This window comes from Tripterygium wilfordii, chromosome 8 (assembly GCF_013401445.1).
Source record: "Tripterygium wilfordii isolate XIE 37 chromosome 8, ASM1340144v1, whole genome shotgun sequence".
Taxonomy (NCBI): Eukaryota; Viridiplantae; Streptophyta; class Magnoliopsida; order Celastrales; family Celastraceae; genus Tripterygium; species Tripterygium wilfordii.
Genome location: NC_052239.1, coordinates 10777515 through 10793227, shown reverse-complemented (window position 1 = coordinate 10793227; position 15713 = coordinate 10777515). Strand labels below are relative to the sequence as shown.

At 34.4% G+C, this 15713-nt stretch overlaps 2 protein-coding genes across 2 annotated transcripts; one reads left to right on the top strand and one right to left on the bottom strand.

The window, feature by feature from the left end:
* Positions 1–4324: 4324 nt before the first annotated feature.
* LOC120003326 (receptor protein-tyrosine kinase CEPR2-like) lies at positions 4325–8355 on the top strand. Its single transcript, XM_038852268.1, has 3 exons — positions 4325–4695; positions 5174–7698; positions 7858–8355. Exons 2-3 carry the CDS (start codon positions 5220–5222, stop codon positions 8229–8231), a joined length of 2853 nt encoding a protein of 950 aa, XP_038708196.1. The 5' UTR covers positions 4325–4695; positions 5174–5219; the 3' UTR covers positions 8232–8355.
* Positions 8356–10027: 1672 nt separating this feature from the next.
* Positions 10028–12596, bottom strand: LOC120003316 (protein phosphatase 1 regulatory subunit INH3-like). The gene has a single exon (XM_038852255.1). It carries the CDS (start codon positions 12544–12546, stop codon positions 12175–12177), a length of 372 nt encoding a protein of 123 aa, XP_038708183.1. The 5' UTR covers positions 12547–12596; the 3' UTR covers positions 10028–12174.
* Between the last annotated feature and the right edge of the window lie 3117 nt (positions 12597–15713).

Below are 15713 nucleotides of genomic sequence, written 5' to 3'. Positions count from 1 at the left end.
CAACCTAATCCTATTTAGGTTTAAAATTTAGGATTTAGACGCGGGTGGAAGGTTTAAAAGTTAGCGCGTCATTATGTTTCACACGCACAATCATTCACTGAGAGTAATACTTGTGCTGTCATGTGTTAGGTTTCGGTCCAACTTACCATGTTGTCAGGTAGGGAATTACTGTATGCACGGACATGACGAGCCGAATTTATACTTATATCGGTTTAAAAAAAATGTCTCACACATATTCAGAAAGATTTTAAAAAAAACTAAGCCTAAAAGAAATGCTCTTTTGCTAATTAAGGTAATTAAACTTTGTAAAGTAGTCTAGTTTGGTTCCTTTGTTTTATGGAAATATATGGAAAAATGAGAGAAGAAATTAAAAGTGTGAAAATTAAAGATATGACAAAACTGGCATATACACACACATATACATACATACATATAGATCTAGAAATGTATAGGAAAGAAAAGACAGAGCAAATATTGATGCCTTTATTGTTCATGGAATGATCAATGTCCCTGTCCACTTGGACTTATTAAACATTCAATATTCTTTGAGATTTGCCTCTATTTTCTATTATATTTTAATTTATAACTCATTTTTCACACTTCATAAATAAATTCAATTAACCACAGCATTTGATCAACATTAGAAGGATAAGCTAGAGCACGAAAATTACATTTCTTTTGGAGCAAACAATTTATTGTTAAATAAAATTAAATTACAAAAAATAATTTTTTTGAATAATATTAATTTATGATATTTAATTAGAAACCCACAAGTGCGAAATCTAATTAAGTAATTAGCAGTACTTATCCCAATTTAAAAGATTGAGAGGGAAATATGGTCTTTTTCATTTAGTGGCGGGGACCTGTTGTAATTTTATTACAATAGGTCCCGTTGTAATGTTATTTTGGGTACCAACAAATTTTGTTTTAATTTTTAAAAATTATAAATATATAGTATTTATTGTTACGAATCCAACAATATTTTTTTGTTCGAAACAAAAAAATTCAAATTCAATATTAAAAATATATGACAATTCTAGACCGTCGGATATAAACTCAAAATATTCTATGTGTTTGATCGAGATGAATTTAACAAAAGATATATCGTTGTATTAGTTATGATGAATACTACATATTTATAATTTTTAAAAATTAAAACAAAATTTTTTTTTGCCGCAAAGTAGCATTACAGTCGGGCCTACTGTAATTTTATTACAACAGGTCCCCAACACCCCTTTTTCATCATATCTCTCTTCACTTGGTTCCCTTTGTGCGTACTTTTTGATTTTTAGAGTATACTCTAAATAAGAAGTGTCTTCAAATTTTCTAATCCATTTGGAGTGTCATTATGTTCCCATTGTAGACAACTAGTGCTACACTTTTTGTCGGGATCAACAAGTCACTCTTCACTCAATAGTGGAAAAAAAAATTACATAGTCATGGTTGCATGAGAATCACCGTTGACCAAAAAATAAATTAAGAAGAAGGATTTAAAATATATTTATATTTTTGAAAATGTCATATCAGAATTCAAAATTCATAACTTAGTGTTTAGGGTTTAAAATTTAGAATTTAGAATTTAGATTTTAGTGTTTAGAGTTTATGGTTTAAAATTTAAAATTTATATTTTACCAAAAAAAATTTAGAATTTACGATTTAAGGGTTTAGGATTTATATTTTTCTTCAAAATTTATTATATTATAACATTATAAACGTAAAAATATATAATAACATATTTTAAAACATGATTTAACATAGTTTTAGGGGAGAAATTAGAGTAAATAATTGAACCCCCTATCCCAACTGGAGTATGTTGTAGAGCCTTTTATACTCGAACTATGGCCATAAGACTATTATCTTGAGTTTTTTTTTTTTTTAAAAATCATTCAAATATCTGACAATATTATTATTAAAAGATGCTTAAGAAGTTTTATACTCTACAAAACTTTATTCTCTTTACTTGACAGTGTGACAAAGTTATCCTTGAAATCTAATATGCAATCTTGGTCAGCTGAAATAGACAAATTTATTCTTCTTAGCTAATTGCCAGCCCACAATGAAACCTAATGGGCCTACATACATACACATCACTAATAAATGCCAAAGAATACTTGTCTTGTTATAGATATGGGTTTTTCAACCTACTCCTATTTAGGCTTAAAATTTAGGGTTTAAACGCGAGTTGAAGGTTTAAAAGTTAGCGCGTCATTATGTTTCACACGCATAGTCATTCACTGAGAGTAATACTTGTGCTGTCATGTCTTAGGTTTCGGTCCAACTTATCATGTTGTCAAGTGGGGAATTACTGTGCGTACGGACATGACGAGCCGAATTTATACTTATGGTTAAAAAAAATATGTCACACACATATTCAGAAAGATGAGAGAGAGATTTTAAAAAAACTAAGCCTAAAAGAAATGCTCTTTTGCTAATTAAGGTAATTAAACTTTGTAAAGTAGTCTAGTCTGGTTCCTTTGTTTTATGGAAATATATGGAACAATGAGAAAAGAAATTAAAAGTGTGAAAATTAAAGATATGACAAAACTGGCATATACATACGCATATACATACACATATACATACATACATACATATGGATCTAGAAATGTATACGAAAGAAAAGACAGAGCAATATGGACGCCTTTATTGTTCATGTAATGATAAATGTCCCTGTCCACTTGGAATTATTAGACATTCAATATTCTTTGAGATTTGCCTCTATTTTCTATTATATTTAATTTATAATTCATTTTTCGCACTTCATAAATAAATTGAATTAACCACAGCCTTTGATCAACATTAGAAGGATAAGCTAGAGCACGAAAATGACATTTCTTTTTTGGAGCAAACAATTTATTATTAAATAAAATTAAATTACAAAAAATAATTTTTTTTGAATAATATTAATTTATGATATTTAATTAGAAACCCACAAGTGCAAAATCTAATTAAGTAATTAGTAGTACTTATCCCAATTTAAAAGATTGAGAGGGAAAGATGATCTTTTTCATCACCTCTCTCATCACTTGGTCCCCTTTGTACATATCTTTTGATTTTTAGAGTACACACTCCAAATAAGAAGTGTCTTCAAATTTTCCGACCCATTTGAAGTGTCATTATGTTCTCATTGTAGACAACTAGTGCTACACTTTTCGTCGGTGGATTAACACGTCACTCTTCACTCAATAGTGGGAAAAAAAACAATTACATAGAGTCATGGTTGCATAGAATCACCGTTGACCATAAAATCAATTAAGAAGAAGGATTTTAGTCAAATTTGGGGAGTGTGTTTTGTGACTTTTGTCTAGCTTTGGACTAGCTGTTGCCTGATAAGTTGAGGGGCCTCCAATTCTTACTACAATTTTTAGCTATAATTTTTTCTAAAAAAATTACATTAAAAAAAATAAAAATATATATATATATATATATTTTTTTTTGAAGATGTCATATTAGAATTCAAAAGTCATAACTTAGTGTTTAGGGTTTAAAATTTCTAGTTTAAAATTTAGGTTTTAACGTTTAGAGTTTATGGTTTAGAATTTAAAATTTATATTTTACCAAAAAAAAGTTTAGAATTTATGATTTAGGGTTTAAGATTTATATTTTTTTTCAAAATTTATTATATTATAACATTATGAACGCAAAAATTCTTAATAACATATTTTAAAACATGATTTAACATAGTTTTAGAAGAAAAATTAGAGCAAAGAATTAAAACCCCTATACCAATTGGGGCATGCTGTAGAGAGTCCTTTTATACTCCAACTACGACCATAAGATTATATTATCTTTGAGTTTTTTTTAAAAAAAAAAATCATTCAAATATCTGATAATATATTATTATTAAAAGATGCTTTGATAGTTTTATACTCTACAAAACTTTTTTGTCTTTCCAAATCCACCTTAAAATATGAGAACTCTTTAATAAAATTAGCATTATAATCCCGAATAACTTTGCCTTCAAAAGTTAGCGTAATAAACAGTCGATTAGGATCCGTTCGTTTCGATTTTTTGACGTATATTTAATCGATCGATTATGAATGATATTTTTTTTGATTATTTTGATAGATTCTAAATAATTTTTTTTTAAAAAAATAACCAATTAATCAGTCATGGATTTAGTTTCTAAATTTTTTTTTAAACACCCATTTAATCCTTAAATTGACAACTCCATATGCCTCCAAACTATCTGACTCAAATAGTATAACTGATACATCAATATCAAATCAAACACAAGTAATCTACGTTACTTTTGCCTCTTTCGAGGTCACTATCTGCCATCTCCATCTCTCTCTCTCTCTGCAAATGCTTCTTCTTTCTTCTTCTTTCTTCTTCTTTTCTTCTCTCCATTGATTGTCAATTACACCATTAATTGTAGTGCTTCTCGGTCTCTGTAACACCCTGCTCCCTCATCCCTTATTGGGAATTTGCACTTCTTAATTGCTGTCCAACCAAACAAACAAACCAACAAACACTTCCTTCAAAATTTTCTCACTTTTCGTCTTCCAAGTCTTTGCTTGCTTTTATCTCATTATTTGCTCCTTCCAGAAGAATAAAACAGGACCCATGTTTCCTTTTTGTGTTGAGATTGAAAGAAGATGTTTAAATTCTGAGATTCAGGGATTGTGGTGAGCAGAGCTTGGTGAAGTAAAGTTCAAGCTTCAGTCTTGGACACCCATTTCTCTCTAATTCAAGGTGATTATTCTATTTCCTTTAATTCTCAATCACTTTTTCTCTTCTTTTTCCACAATTTTGAAATAAAATCTCTTGTGGGTTTCATTTTTTCTGAATTAATTTTTATTTGGGACATTCAAAATCCAAAAAAAAAACACTACCTTTGGTTGAAGTAGTAGGTATTGTGATTAATTCATGAATTAATTTATAATTAAACTAATTATATGAATTAATTACCATGGATTCCTGTTAAAGGCATTCTGCTTTTCAATCATTCTTCTTTTTGTTTATTGATAATACACTACTACAAGTAAGAATCCACAGCTACAAACAAAAAACTGTCATTCTAACCTCACTTATGTCCCCACTTATCTCTTTATCTTTCTATCAAATTCAACAGATAAATCTCTTATTAGTTTATTGATTCTGTGATGTAATAATATATTATAATGAACAGTGTAATAAGAGCTGTGAATGTTTTATCTTCATCTGTTTCCAGGCAATAAATTGAAGCATGATCTGTAAACTGTGAAGTCAGGCGATCAATGGCCAAAACCCTCCCCCTTCTACTTGTGACCTTGTTGTTCTTGAGCTTGTTTTCAAATTTCCCGCCTTCGGTTTCAGTGACCGTTGAGACTCAGGCACTGCTTGACTTCAAGAACCAGCTACGAGACCCGTTCAATGCGCTTGGTCCTTGGAAAGAATCAGAATCTCCATGTAACTTCTTTGGAGTTGTTTGTGATGATACTGGGAATGTCATTGAGATCTCTGTGGTGGAGAAGAACATCTCCGGAGAGATTTCTCCGTCGATACTGGTACTCAAGAGCCTTACAGTGCTCGAACTTAGTGGAAATCGTATGTTTGGAGTAATTCCGGATCTTTCTGCCCTGAAAAGCTTGAAGAAGCTTCATTTGACTTCGAACCAATTCACTGGTCCATTCCCAAGTTGGGTGGGAAATCTTACTGGCTTAACTTTTCTCTCAATAGGCAAAAACTATTTCGATGAAGGTGAAATTCCCGCGAGTCTTGGGAACTTGAAGAACTTGACATATCTCTTTCTGGCAAATTGCCATTTGAGAGGAGAGATGCCGGATTCGATATTTGATATGGAGTCCTTGGAGACGCTAGATTTATCGACGAACAACATCTCTGGAGAATTTCCTAAAGCCATTGGTAGACTGAAAAAGCTCACTAAAATCGAGCTCTTCATAAACAAGTTGACCGGGGAAATCCCTCTAGAGCTCGGAAGTCTTTCGCTTTTGACGGATTTCGATGTATCCAATAATCAAATGTATGGAAAATTGCCTGAGGAAGTAGGAGGGTTGCAGTTCTTGAAGGTCTTCCAGTTATATAATAACAACTTTTCTGGTCAAATCCCTTCTGGGTTTGAAATTATGCGTCATCTTGAGGGGTTCTCAATTTATCAAAACAGCTTTTCAGGGGAATTTCCGGCAAACTTTGGTCGGTTTTCGCCTCTGAATAGTTTTGACATATCGGAGAATCAATTTTCTGGTCCTTTCCCAAAGTACTTGTGCACAGGAAGAAGGTTACTTTACTTACTGGCTCTGAAGAACAACTTTTCTGGGGAGTTACCGGATACGTATGCCGAGTGTAAATCAGTGGAGAGGCTCAGGATCAGCAACAACCGCATGTCTGGATCGTTTCCGGATGGAGTTTGGGCATTGCCACTGGCCAAAATAATAGATTTCAAAGACAATGAATTTACAGGAAGGATTTCACCTGATATTGGGTTTTCTGCCAAGTTGAATCAGTTGTTTTTGGAGAACAATCGGTTTGTGGGTAAGCTTCCATCAGAACTTGGTAGTCTGAAGAACTTGCAGGCTCTCTATTTAAGTAACAATGACTTCTCCAGTGAAATACCTTCCGAATTTGGTGCTCTAAAGCAGTTGTCCTCCTTGCATTTGGAAGAAAATTCATTAACTGGTTCAATACCACCAGAACTTGGTGACTGTGATAGACTGGTGGAGCTGAATCTTGCATCAAATTCTTTGACTGGTAAAATCCCACAAACAATTGCTCAAATGAACTCTTTGAACTCTCTGAATCTCTCAAGAAATAACCTTACTGGTTTGATTCCACGAAGTTTAGAAAAATTGAAGCTTAGTTCCATTGATTTGTCTGATAACAAGTTGTCAGGAAAGGTTCCTTCTGAGCTTTTTAGAATGGGGGGAGAAAACCCATTTCTTGGTAATAAAGAACTATGCATTGATCTAAATTCCAATGCCCGAACAAACGATACAATCAAGGTATGCGTGGGAGAGCACGGTCAGAGAAGGGCATACAAACACAGGCTGGTTTTGTTCTCTATCTTAGCGTCAGTATTGGTTGTGGTCTTAGCTGGCTTGATGCTTGTGAGTTACAAGAATTTTAAGCATGGTGAAACTGATATGAAAACTGATGTGGAGGGGACGAAAGCGGTAGATCGAAAATGGAAACTTGTGTCTTTCCACCAATTTGAAATTGACGTGGACAAACTATGTAACTTGGAAGAAGACAACTTGATTGGATGTGGCAGTACAGGGAAAGTTTATCGGCTAGATTTGAAGAAAAATGGTGGTACCGTGGCTGTAAAGCAACTATGGAAAGGGGATAAGGTGAAAGTTATGGTGTCGGAAATGGAGATTTTGGGGAAAATCAGGCATAGGAATATACTGAAGCTTTATGCTTGTTTACTAAATGGAGGTTCAAGTGTTTTGGTGCTCGAGTATATGGCAAATGGTAATCTGTTCCAAGCACTTCGCAGAAAAATAAAAGGCGGGCAGCCAGAGTTGGATTGGTATCACAGGTATAAAATCGCTTTGGGAGCTGCAAAGGGAATTGCATATCTTCACCATGACTGCTTGTCACCCATCATTCATAGAGATATAAAATCGAGCAATATTTTGCTTGACGAGGATTATGAGCCAAAAATCGCTGATTTCGGTGTTGCAAAGATTGCAGAGAAGTCTCTTGGGGTGTCTGATAATAGCTGCCTTGCTGGTACTCATGGCTATATTGCTCCAGGTATGTCTCAAAAAACCCTTTTTTCTTATGAGCATTGTAGTTGTTGTTGCTGCTGCAGTTTCTATTATTCTTTGTAAGTTCTGAACCTTTTCCAGAGATAATCTTTGTAATGCAAGCGTGTTGTGGATCATTACGCTCATCGATATATCTTTTATGCAGAACTGGCATATACTGCTAAAGTAACAGCCAAGAGTGATGTATATAGCTTTGGTGTCGTTCTGCTAGAATTGGTTACAGGCAGAAACCCCATCGAAGATGAGTACGGAGAAGGGAAAGAAATTGTTTATTGGGTTTCAACTCGTCTCAATGACCGCAAAAATGTCATCAAGGTTCTTGACAGCGAAGTCATGTCTGAATCTGTTGAAGATAACATGATCAAGGTCTTGAAGATCGCTATCCTTTGCACCGCCAAGCTTCCAACACTACGACCTTCCATGAGAGAGGTGGTCAAGATGCTTGTTGATGCTGATCCTTCACTTTCAGATCACCAGACAACAGTTATTCAAAAAACTGAGAAGGTTTTTCTTGTCTAGCATTTCTTTTCATTCCTAGAGTTAGCTTAGCTTATCTTTCAGTCTCAACTTTATCAGCAAGTGTAGTTATTCCAGCCTACTTGTTTGTAAAATTTAGTGCTATAAATATTTTGGAAGCACAAAACTTGGGTAGAAATCCTTATATTAATCCAAAATATCAACTGATGGGGTCAGATTAATGAATTGAGGTTTTAAATCAAAAAGTTCTGACCTCCATTATATAGAACTTGACAGAAGTTTCTGATCTAATTCAGACAAAATAAGGGCAAAAGTTTCCAATAGCTGGACAAACTGCTGATGAAATGCAAACCAAATTCTAAAGAGGTTTAAAATGCACAAATATACTGAACAGAGCAATGTTTTATAGGTTAGAAAAGGAAGATACTGAAGAGTAGATCATTATTCATAGAGATGCCAGGGAATTGGGAGATCAATGCACTGTGTAGAGTCAAGTCTGCCAAGTCTCTTAGTAATAATAATGTGTATAACCATGTAACTTTACAGCAACCAGGAGACAAAACAGTCAACTGGATGAAGTTATCACACATAGCTTGAGTTAGCAATTATACCCTTTTGGCCAATGGCCACGTGTTAGATTTTGACCCAACTTACCATATCTTCAAGTGGTAAACTTCTCCTATTTTCAGCCCGAGTCTCATATCGGATGTTTAAAGGACAAACTTATATGGTATCGTTCAAGTGGTAAACTTCTTCTATTTTCAGCCCGAGTCTCATATCGGATGTTTAAAGGACAAACTTATATGGTATCGTTCACAGCTGCCGGGAAAAAAAAGTTATTGCAAATAGCAGCTGTTTTAGAACTTAATACACAAAGAAGTTGGAATATTTTTTCTACCAACCATCTTGAGAAATCAAACTTACAAAAAGAATTTGAGAGAATTTACATGACTACAAGATCTATGTTCTACAAGGGTACAACACAGGACCTGATGTTGTAACAATTTTACTACACAAGTTCATGACTTCACTCCTTATCGAATTCTCAGTTTGGAAAACTCTCTTATGTAGTTTGTATGGCAGAATTTTTACGATAGCAGTAACAACTTGAATCCCCGAGGCGGATTCTAATTTCTACACCTATACGGCCGGAGATCCTGATGTAGCCTTCCTATCCTCGAGTAGCTTTGACAGAGTGCTGTCACCTATACACCACGAAATTTGGAGCGTTTGGCGACTGGGATTGCCTGATACGAGAACCGAGCGGGGACGAATCCAAGCAGAAAGAGATGCAAGAGTTGAATGAAGAAGCAAAAGATAGTCGTGAATGGAGAAGCTTATCATGATTTGGGGAAGAAGAGAGGGGGGGAGAGAGGCGCTGAGCTGATAAAAATTTACAGTGCTGCTGCTGCTAGCCATCTCTCTCCTTCCTCTCCTTTTTCTTACCTCAATAATTAAAAGGCCAAAAAGGCTACTAGTTGTCTGTCCCCATCTGTCAACGGATACGGTGTACTTGGGCTGGGCCCTCCAGGCCCATGGGCTCTAAAGCTTTTCTGTTAATTTTTTTAATATTTTGCTATTTTTCTATTTCTTTAGAAAACTTTTTTCCTTTTTTTTTTTCCCGTTTTCTGTTTGCAAGTTGTTTCAAATGATTTCAGGTTGATGCGATCTCTAAAATGGACAACCAAACGTGTGTTTCGAGATAAGCATACTAAACACACCCTCAGTTTAATTTAGATATGGAATGTTCAGGACACAAAAATATACTGTAGAGATCAAAGGAACTGACAAAAGAATTGTTGGAGGGAATCCAATTTGTTTGGGAAAATGATGTAGTGGACAAAGAAGCATTAATAGTATAGACAGCAATTCAAATGATGAAAATCCAAAAACTTCAATATACCTAAATGAAAACCCAGGGATAGTCGAGTTGGGAAAAAATTACTTCAAGATGGCTAACATCATTCATTACCCGGACATTCACCATAAAAATTAGTCCCAAGCATTTTAAGTTTGCGTCTTCCAGTTCACAATGTGTCAGCTTCTCCTGCACACTGTCTTCTTGGATCAAAATCTTTCTGACCGTTAACGATTCTCCTCCAGTTAAACAAGTATACGGTGCACGCAAAGATCAAAAGAGGAAGTTCAACTTGGATCATCTTTCAAGTTTTGAACATACTGTGTCTGATGGCCCGTCCCTCTGCTTTCTGCTATTGGTTCACTTGCAGACATTCTGGAGCATGTTCGACACGCTAAGCTGTTCCACATGGAAACCAAAGGTGGCTGCCGGGCAGCCAGCAGTATGGATAAAGAATCCTCTTCCTAGAAAAACCAAAATCTCTTCTTCGAGAGATTCTAACATCGACAACCATAAAGAAGCATGCCAACATCAAATAAGGCTAAACTTATTCTAATCCATTAGTCAAAACTCTGTTTCTACTGCATTTTAATCCGAATTTTAGTCTCTAACTCAGGGCTTTTGTACATCGAATAAGGTTAAACTTAAGGTACTGGAAGCATGAACACTAAAAAAGTTTATTCAGAGTAGAACCTATCACTATACTGTGACCATCCTCAATCAAAAGCATCAGGTACGCTACCAAAATCTATGTCAAACAACAGAAACACAAATCCTGACCCAAACACAGAGAGAGGAAATAAATAAATAAACAAAAATAAATAAGATAGGCAAACAGAAAAGTGATTGGGGAAAATAATGGAAAAAAAATAGTAACAAACAATAAAATGTGAGCCATCCTTCAATAAATTTAAAGGTTTGAACAGCCTACTAACAGACCAAGAAGCTACCACCAAAATGTAAGAGAAACCAAAATCTCAAATGACCAAAAGAATAAAACCATTTCATAATGCTTAATTGCATAAAATCTAGAACCAATGTTTTTGTTGAAGACTATAACAGGTCAGCTACAAGAAAGGTGATCTATTCCATCAAGAACAGTATTTACCATCTATATTGCATGTTTTCCACTGTATAAAAAATAAATAAATATAACCATCAATCATTCAATGAATCAATTTTACAAAGTGAGTTTCTAAGTAACAAGAATACCACACCTGGAATCAATCAGAAGCAGCATTGCATGATTAAAGAAAAAATAAATACCTTTTACCTTTTATCTACATCATTTTAAGAGTGAGAAGATCAATCGATTATTCCAGAAATATATATCACCCATCTATTCCTATGAAAATCGCAAAACCCTACACAACAAAACTTCCCCTTGTTACAACAACACTTTCAAGTCCAATTGTTTTGGCAGAAATATATAAGTGATTGGAAAGGAATACGAGCATAATGATACAACAAATACTAAAAATGTATTTAGCTCCATTCACAGTCTATGCATAGATCTTCTAGCTTAACTACTTCTTTCCCCATAACAGAATTCGTTAATAGTGTATGTCAACTCTAGAATTCACAGCATGCTGCCATTAAGTGATGGCACAAACCAGATAGTAATAAGACATTCACATCACAGCCACGTAATGATAGGGGCCAAGCTTGAACTTACTATGTACAACCAACGAGCACACCAGCAATTCAAATTCAGGTGGTCCAAAATTGATCATATCATCAAAGTACACAAGCACTAAATATTGCGGGTTTCTTGACCAGATTCAATTATTTGCAGCATTAATGTGTCACTCATTTCTTTAATCTAGATTTTTCGGCAGTTGATGTACAAGAACTGTGACAAAAACTCCAGCACAGAAAATAAGAGATAACCTTAATTGGAACAAAAAACAGCACTGGATCCCCAAAATCTGAGGGCATGATTTCGCCAATCACTATTCAAAAGCTATATGTATCCTCACAGTTATAAATTGCAGGGGTTAATAATACTCAAATATCAACAGACGCTATGATTTGAAATCTCAATTTAAAGATACAAAAAAAAAAAAAATCAAAATCAACATATGATTTGATTTGATATCAAAAACTCACAATCAAGATGTCACTATGTCAGCCGTCGTTGGACGAAGATTGGGCGTCGGATTGATGGTTGTCGTGGTCGTGGTCGTGGTCGTGGTCGTGGTCGTGGTCGTGGTCGTGGTCGTGATCGTGATCGTGAACGTGATCGTGTTCATCGTCACTGTCGTCTTCGTCGAAGGGCTTCTGCTTGTGGAAGATACAGCACTTCTTGGAGCTTTTCTTCTGCATGAATTCGTTGTCGACGGTGCCCTCCTTCCATGAGACCTTCTTCTTCTTCCGGTTCAGCCGTAGAACCAATGTTTGTGGCGGCTGTTGCTGCTGTTGTTGTAAGGGAGGAGGAGCAGGGGTTTCTAGAGTCACGGTGGTCGCAGAAGAGGTGGAGGCAGTCATCTGTCGAGCCATGACGGATCTCTCTGGAATTCGTTGGGAGTCACGGTAACCAATTTAGGGATTGTAGGAGTCTGATAACAAATTTGAGGCCTGGGCTCACAATAACAATCTGGGCCGAAAATTAGAAGCCCAACTATGGAAGATTCGACGGTTGGACGGTAGGGTAAGAGTATATAACAACAAGTTCGCATTAGCTTAATGGTTATATCATCCGCTTTGAAGGTAAAAGATCCATCAGGTCAGGTATTCGAACTAGTGGGACGTAATTCCTTGAGATTTTCTAAGTTATGTGGGCTGAGGATCGATGGCACAAGCTGCTTCCTAGGAGAGGTTAAGAGCTCTATTCTAGATCTCGGCTCAATCTTACTTGCACACTAAACTTCGACTCAGTATTAAATTGGTGACCCATTGTGTGTACGGAGTGGCTATCATGAGTTTAAAACTGGCCCAAAGTTACAAAGTTGACGTTGGATTGAAGCCTTCCCTCGGTCATAAAAAAAAGAAAGAAAAAAAAAAGAAATAAGAGTATATGATCCACTCATTTCGTAGTGTTATTTTTTCAATTTCAACTTTAATTTATAATCTATGAAAAATAGGTTGTGAAATATGTATAATTTGGCCCAATTTAGTCCGTCATTAGGTGAAAAAATTTATATGAGCGCAAACGTGATCCGAGTTCAGGAAATGGCCTCTCTTTCTTCTATTTATTCTCTTATATATGCAATGTGGATTGTTCATCAGCATCATCACCATGTTGAGTCCTAGAATATATCCTTCTCCAACATAAAAAGTTGTTCTCATAGAAAATACTCTCCCAACTGCACTATCTAAAACTGACTTTCCCTTCTCCACATGACAAGAAGTGGATTTGACCGAAGATATTCAGCGCAAAAATCACCCCAAATGTCTCTCCAGCTTCATTGTCTTCCTCTTCTGGCTCTGAATTTAGTTCATTTCTCACATTGTTTTGGGTGTTTTGGATTGGTTTTCTATCCGGGTCTTTAGGTTTATGGTTCAATATGGCTTTGGTTTCATGAAGAAGAAGGTAAAACTCTGAGAAACCAATAGATCTTGATTTTTGAATGCGAACTTGACAATATGTTGAGTAACCAGTCATTTTCTTGCTCCACAACTCAATTATTAGGGCTATCCGAAAAATCCGTGCAAAATGTCTGATCAATTATTGTCAAATATGTATATTAGTGAGGTTAATCAAACCTTCAATAACCGATCGAACGATGGTTTAAATTTATGTTAAAAATCGATGGAAACAGACCATTGACACCCCTATTCACTATTGTGTATCCGTGGACACCCCTATCTACTATTGTGTATAAATCATTTGTAGGAGGATGGTAGGGTTGGCACAGAAAGTGAGAACTCAATAATGCTTCTAAAGCTACAGCGGCACAATATTGTCAACACAAATAACAAAGGCTCCGTTTGGTACAGAGGAAAAATTGATTTTCAATGCTAGCGGAAATGCTGTGAAAAATATGCTGAGCTTAAAGCTGTGAAATATGCTGTGAGGTGTTTGGTGAACTAAAAACTGACGTTAGCGGAAAAATGGTTGAAATAAAGTATTATAATATCAGTTTTTTTTATATTTATATTAAAAGTAATCTAATAAATATAATTCTTATTAAAATTAATTCTAAGTATTAATTTAATTAATCAAATATAATTTATATTTAAAATTAATTTGAAGTATTTTTTTAATTAATCAACTTAATTTTCTTATATTTATTGTATTTTTAATTTACATTTAATTAATAAAATTAATTTTCTTACATTTATTGTATTTTTTAATTTATCATTATGTATTAAAATTAAACACCTATAAAATTAAAAGTCTTAAATATAAATATTTTATTTGTATTTTTAAATTTTAATTAATTTATTTCAATATTAAATTTACTGTTATAATAATTATAACTGCATAAATATAATAAATTCATAATTTTTATTAGAATACATAAACATAAACATAAATATAAATATTTTTATTAGAATACATAAATATAAATATAATTAATTCATAATATTTAAATCATTAAATAGTAATACTTTATATTAAAGTGTGGGACCCACACATTTAAAATTTAAAAAAATAACAACTGCAGCTCCCTAAAGCGGATCCGCTGGCACTAGCGAAAATGTGCCGTTTGGCAGTGCATTGGCCTCCAGCGGATCGCTTAGCGGATCCGCTGTGGCCGCCGCCCTGCCAAACAGGCAGAAAAAGTAGGTAGCATTGATACTCTCTTCAGTTCCTTTTAAAGGAGGTAACAATGTAGCGTAGCTATCTATGGAGGTCCATTTCAGAATTGGTAAAACTGGAGATTGACTTGAAAGTGTTGAGTACATTAAACCCAACTGGGATAGCCAGATGGTTAGCCTCTTCGGCCAAAGTGTATATCTACAGGGTTTTCGTGGTTTAATTCTCAATGAAATCTATTCTCATTTGGTTTCACATTGGATTTCGACCCAATTTATCTGTTGACAGATTGTGTGTGCGATGAATGACCCAAATTTAGATCCAACTTGACTGTTTAAAATAAACAAGTTTGATGGTGTAATTCGTCATGTGTGTAATAAGCATATACTTGATAAAATATTCATCAAGCATATGCTATTGAGTTACTTAAATTTGGGTTATTTGTTATAGGGGTTGGAGCAGCTCCTATCTTTTTCATTTATTAGTGCTTTTGTTAAGTTATTTGTTTATTCCACATTAACGGTGGTTCGAGTGCCTCTTGATCTCAATTTCTATTATGAACAAATACTCTTGTGGGCATGTACTTTGACGTAATTTATAATGTAGTCACAAAGTATTATTTTTTAAATAATCTACTAGCAAGACCCTAATCAATGACACATGGCAAAGTAGATAGATTAATTAATCAATAATTTTTTTAATGATAAGCACATGATTTGGTCTTCTACAGCCTGCCTTTTGCTGTTCTTGTTCATTGAATTCTCACACACAAACCAATACTGAGCGACTTTTCATACTATATATATATATAAAACTAATACCAGGCGACTCATACGACAAAAAAAGAAAACCTAATCCTCAAGCAGTTAAAGAAAAATTAATATGAAAGAATCATCTCTAACGTTACAGGTACAGAATGAAAGCAACAGCATTGAAATTTCAAAGTCAATTATATGGTTGAGAA

Coding starts and splice junctions, on each gene's coding strand:
- LOC120003326 (XM_038852268.1), top strand. CDS start 5,220: ATGGCCAAAACCCTCCCCCTTCTACTTGTGACCTTGTTGTTCTTGAGC. Junction 7,699..7,857: donor TCATGGCTATATTGCTCCAG/GTATGTCTCAAA, acceptor TCTTTTATGCAG/AACTGGCATATACTGCTAAA.
- LOC120003316 (XM_038852255.1), bottom strand. CDS start 12,546: ATGGCTCGACAGATGACTGCCTCCACCTCTTCTGCGACCACCGTGACT.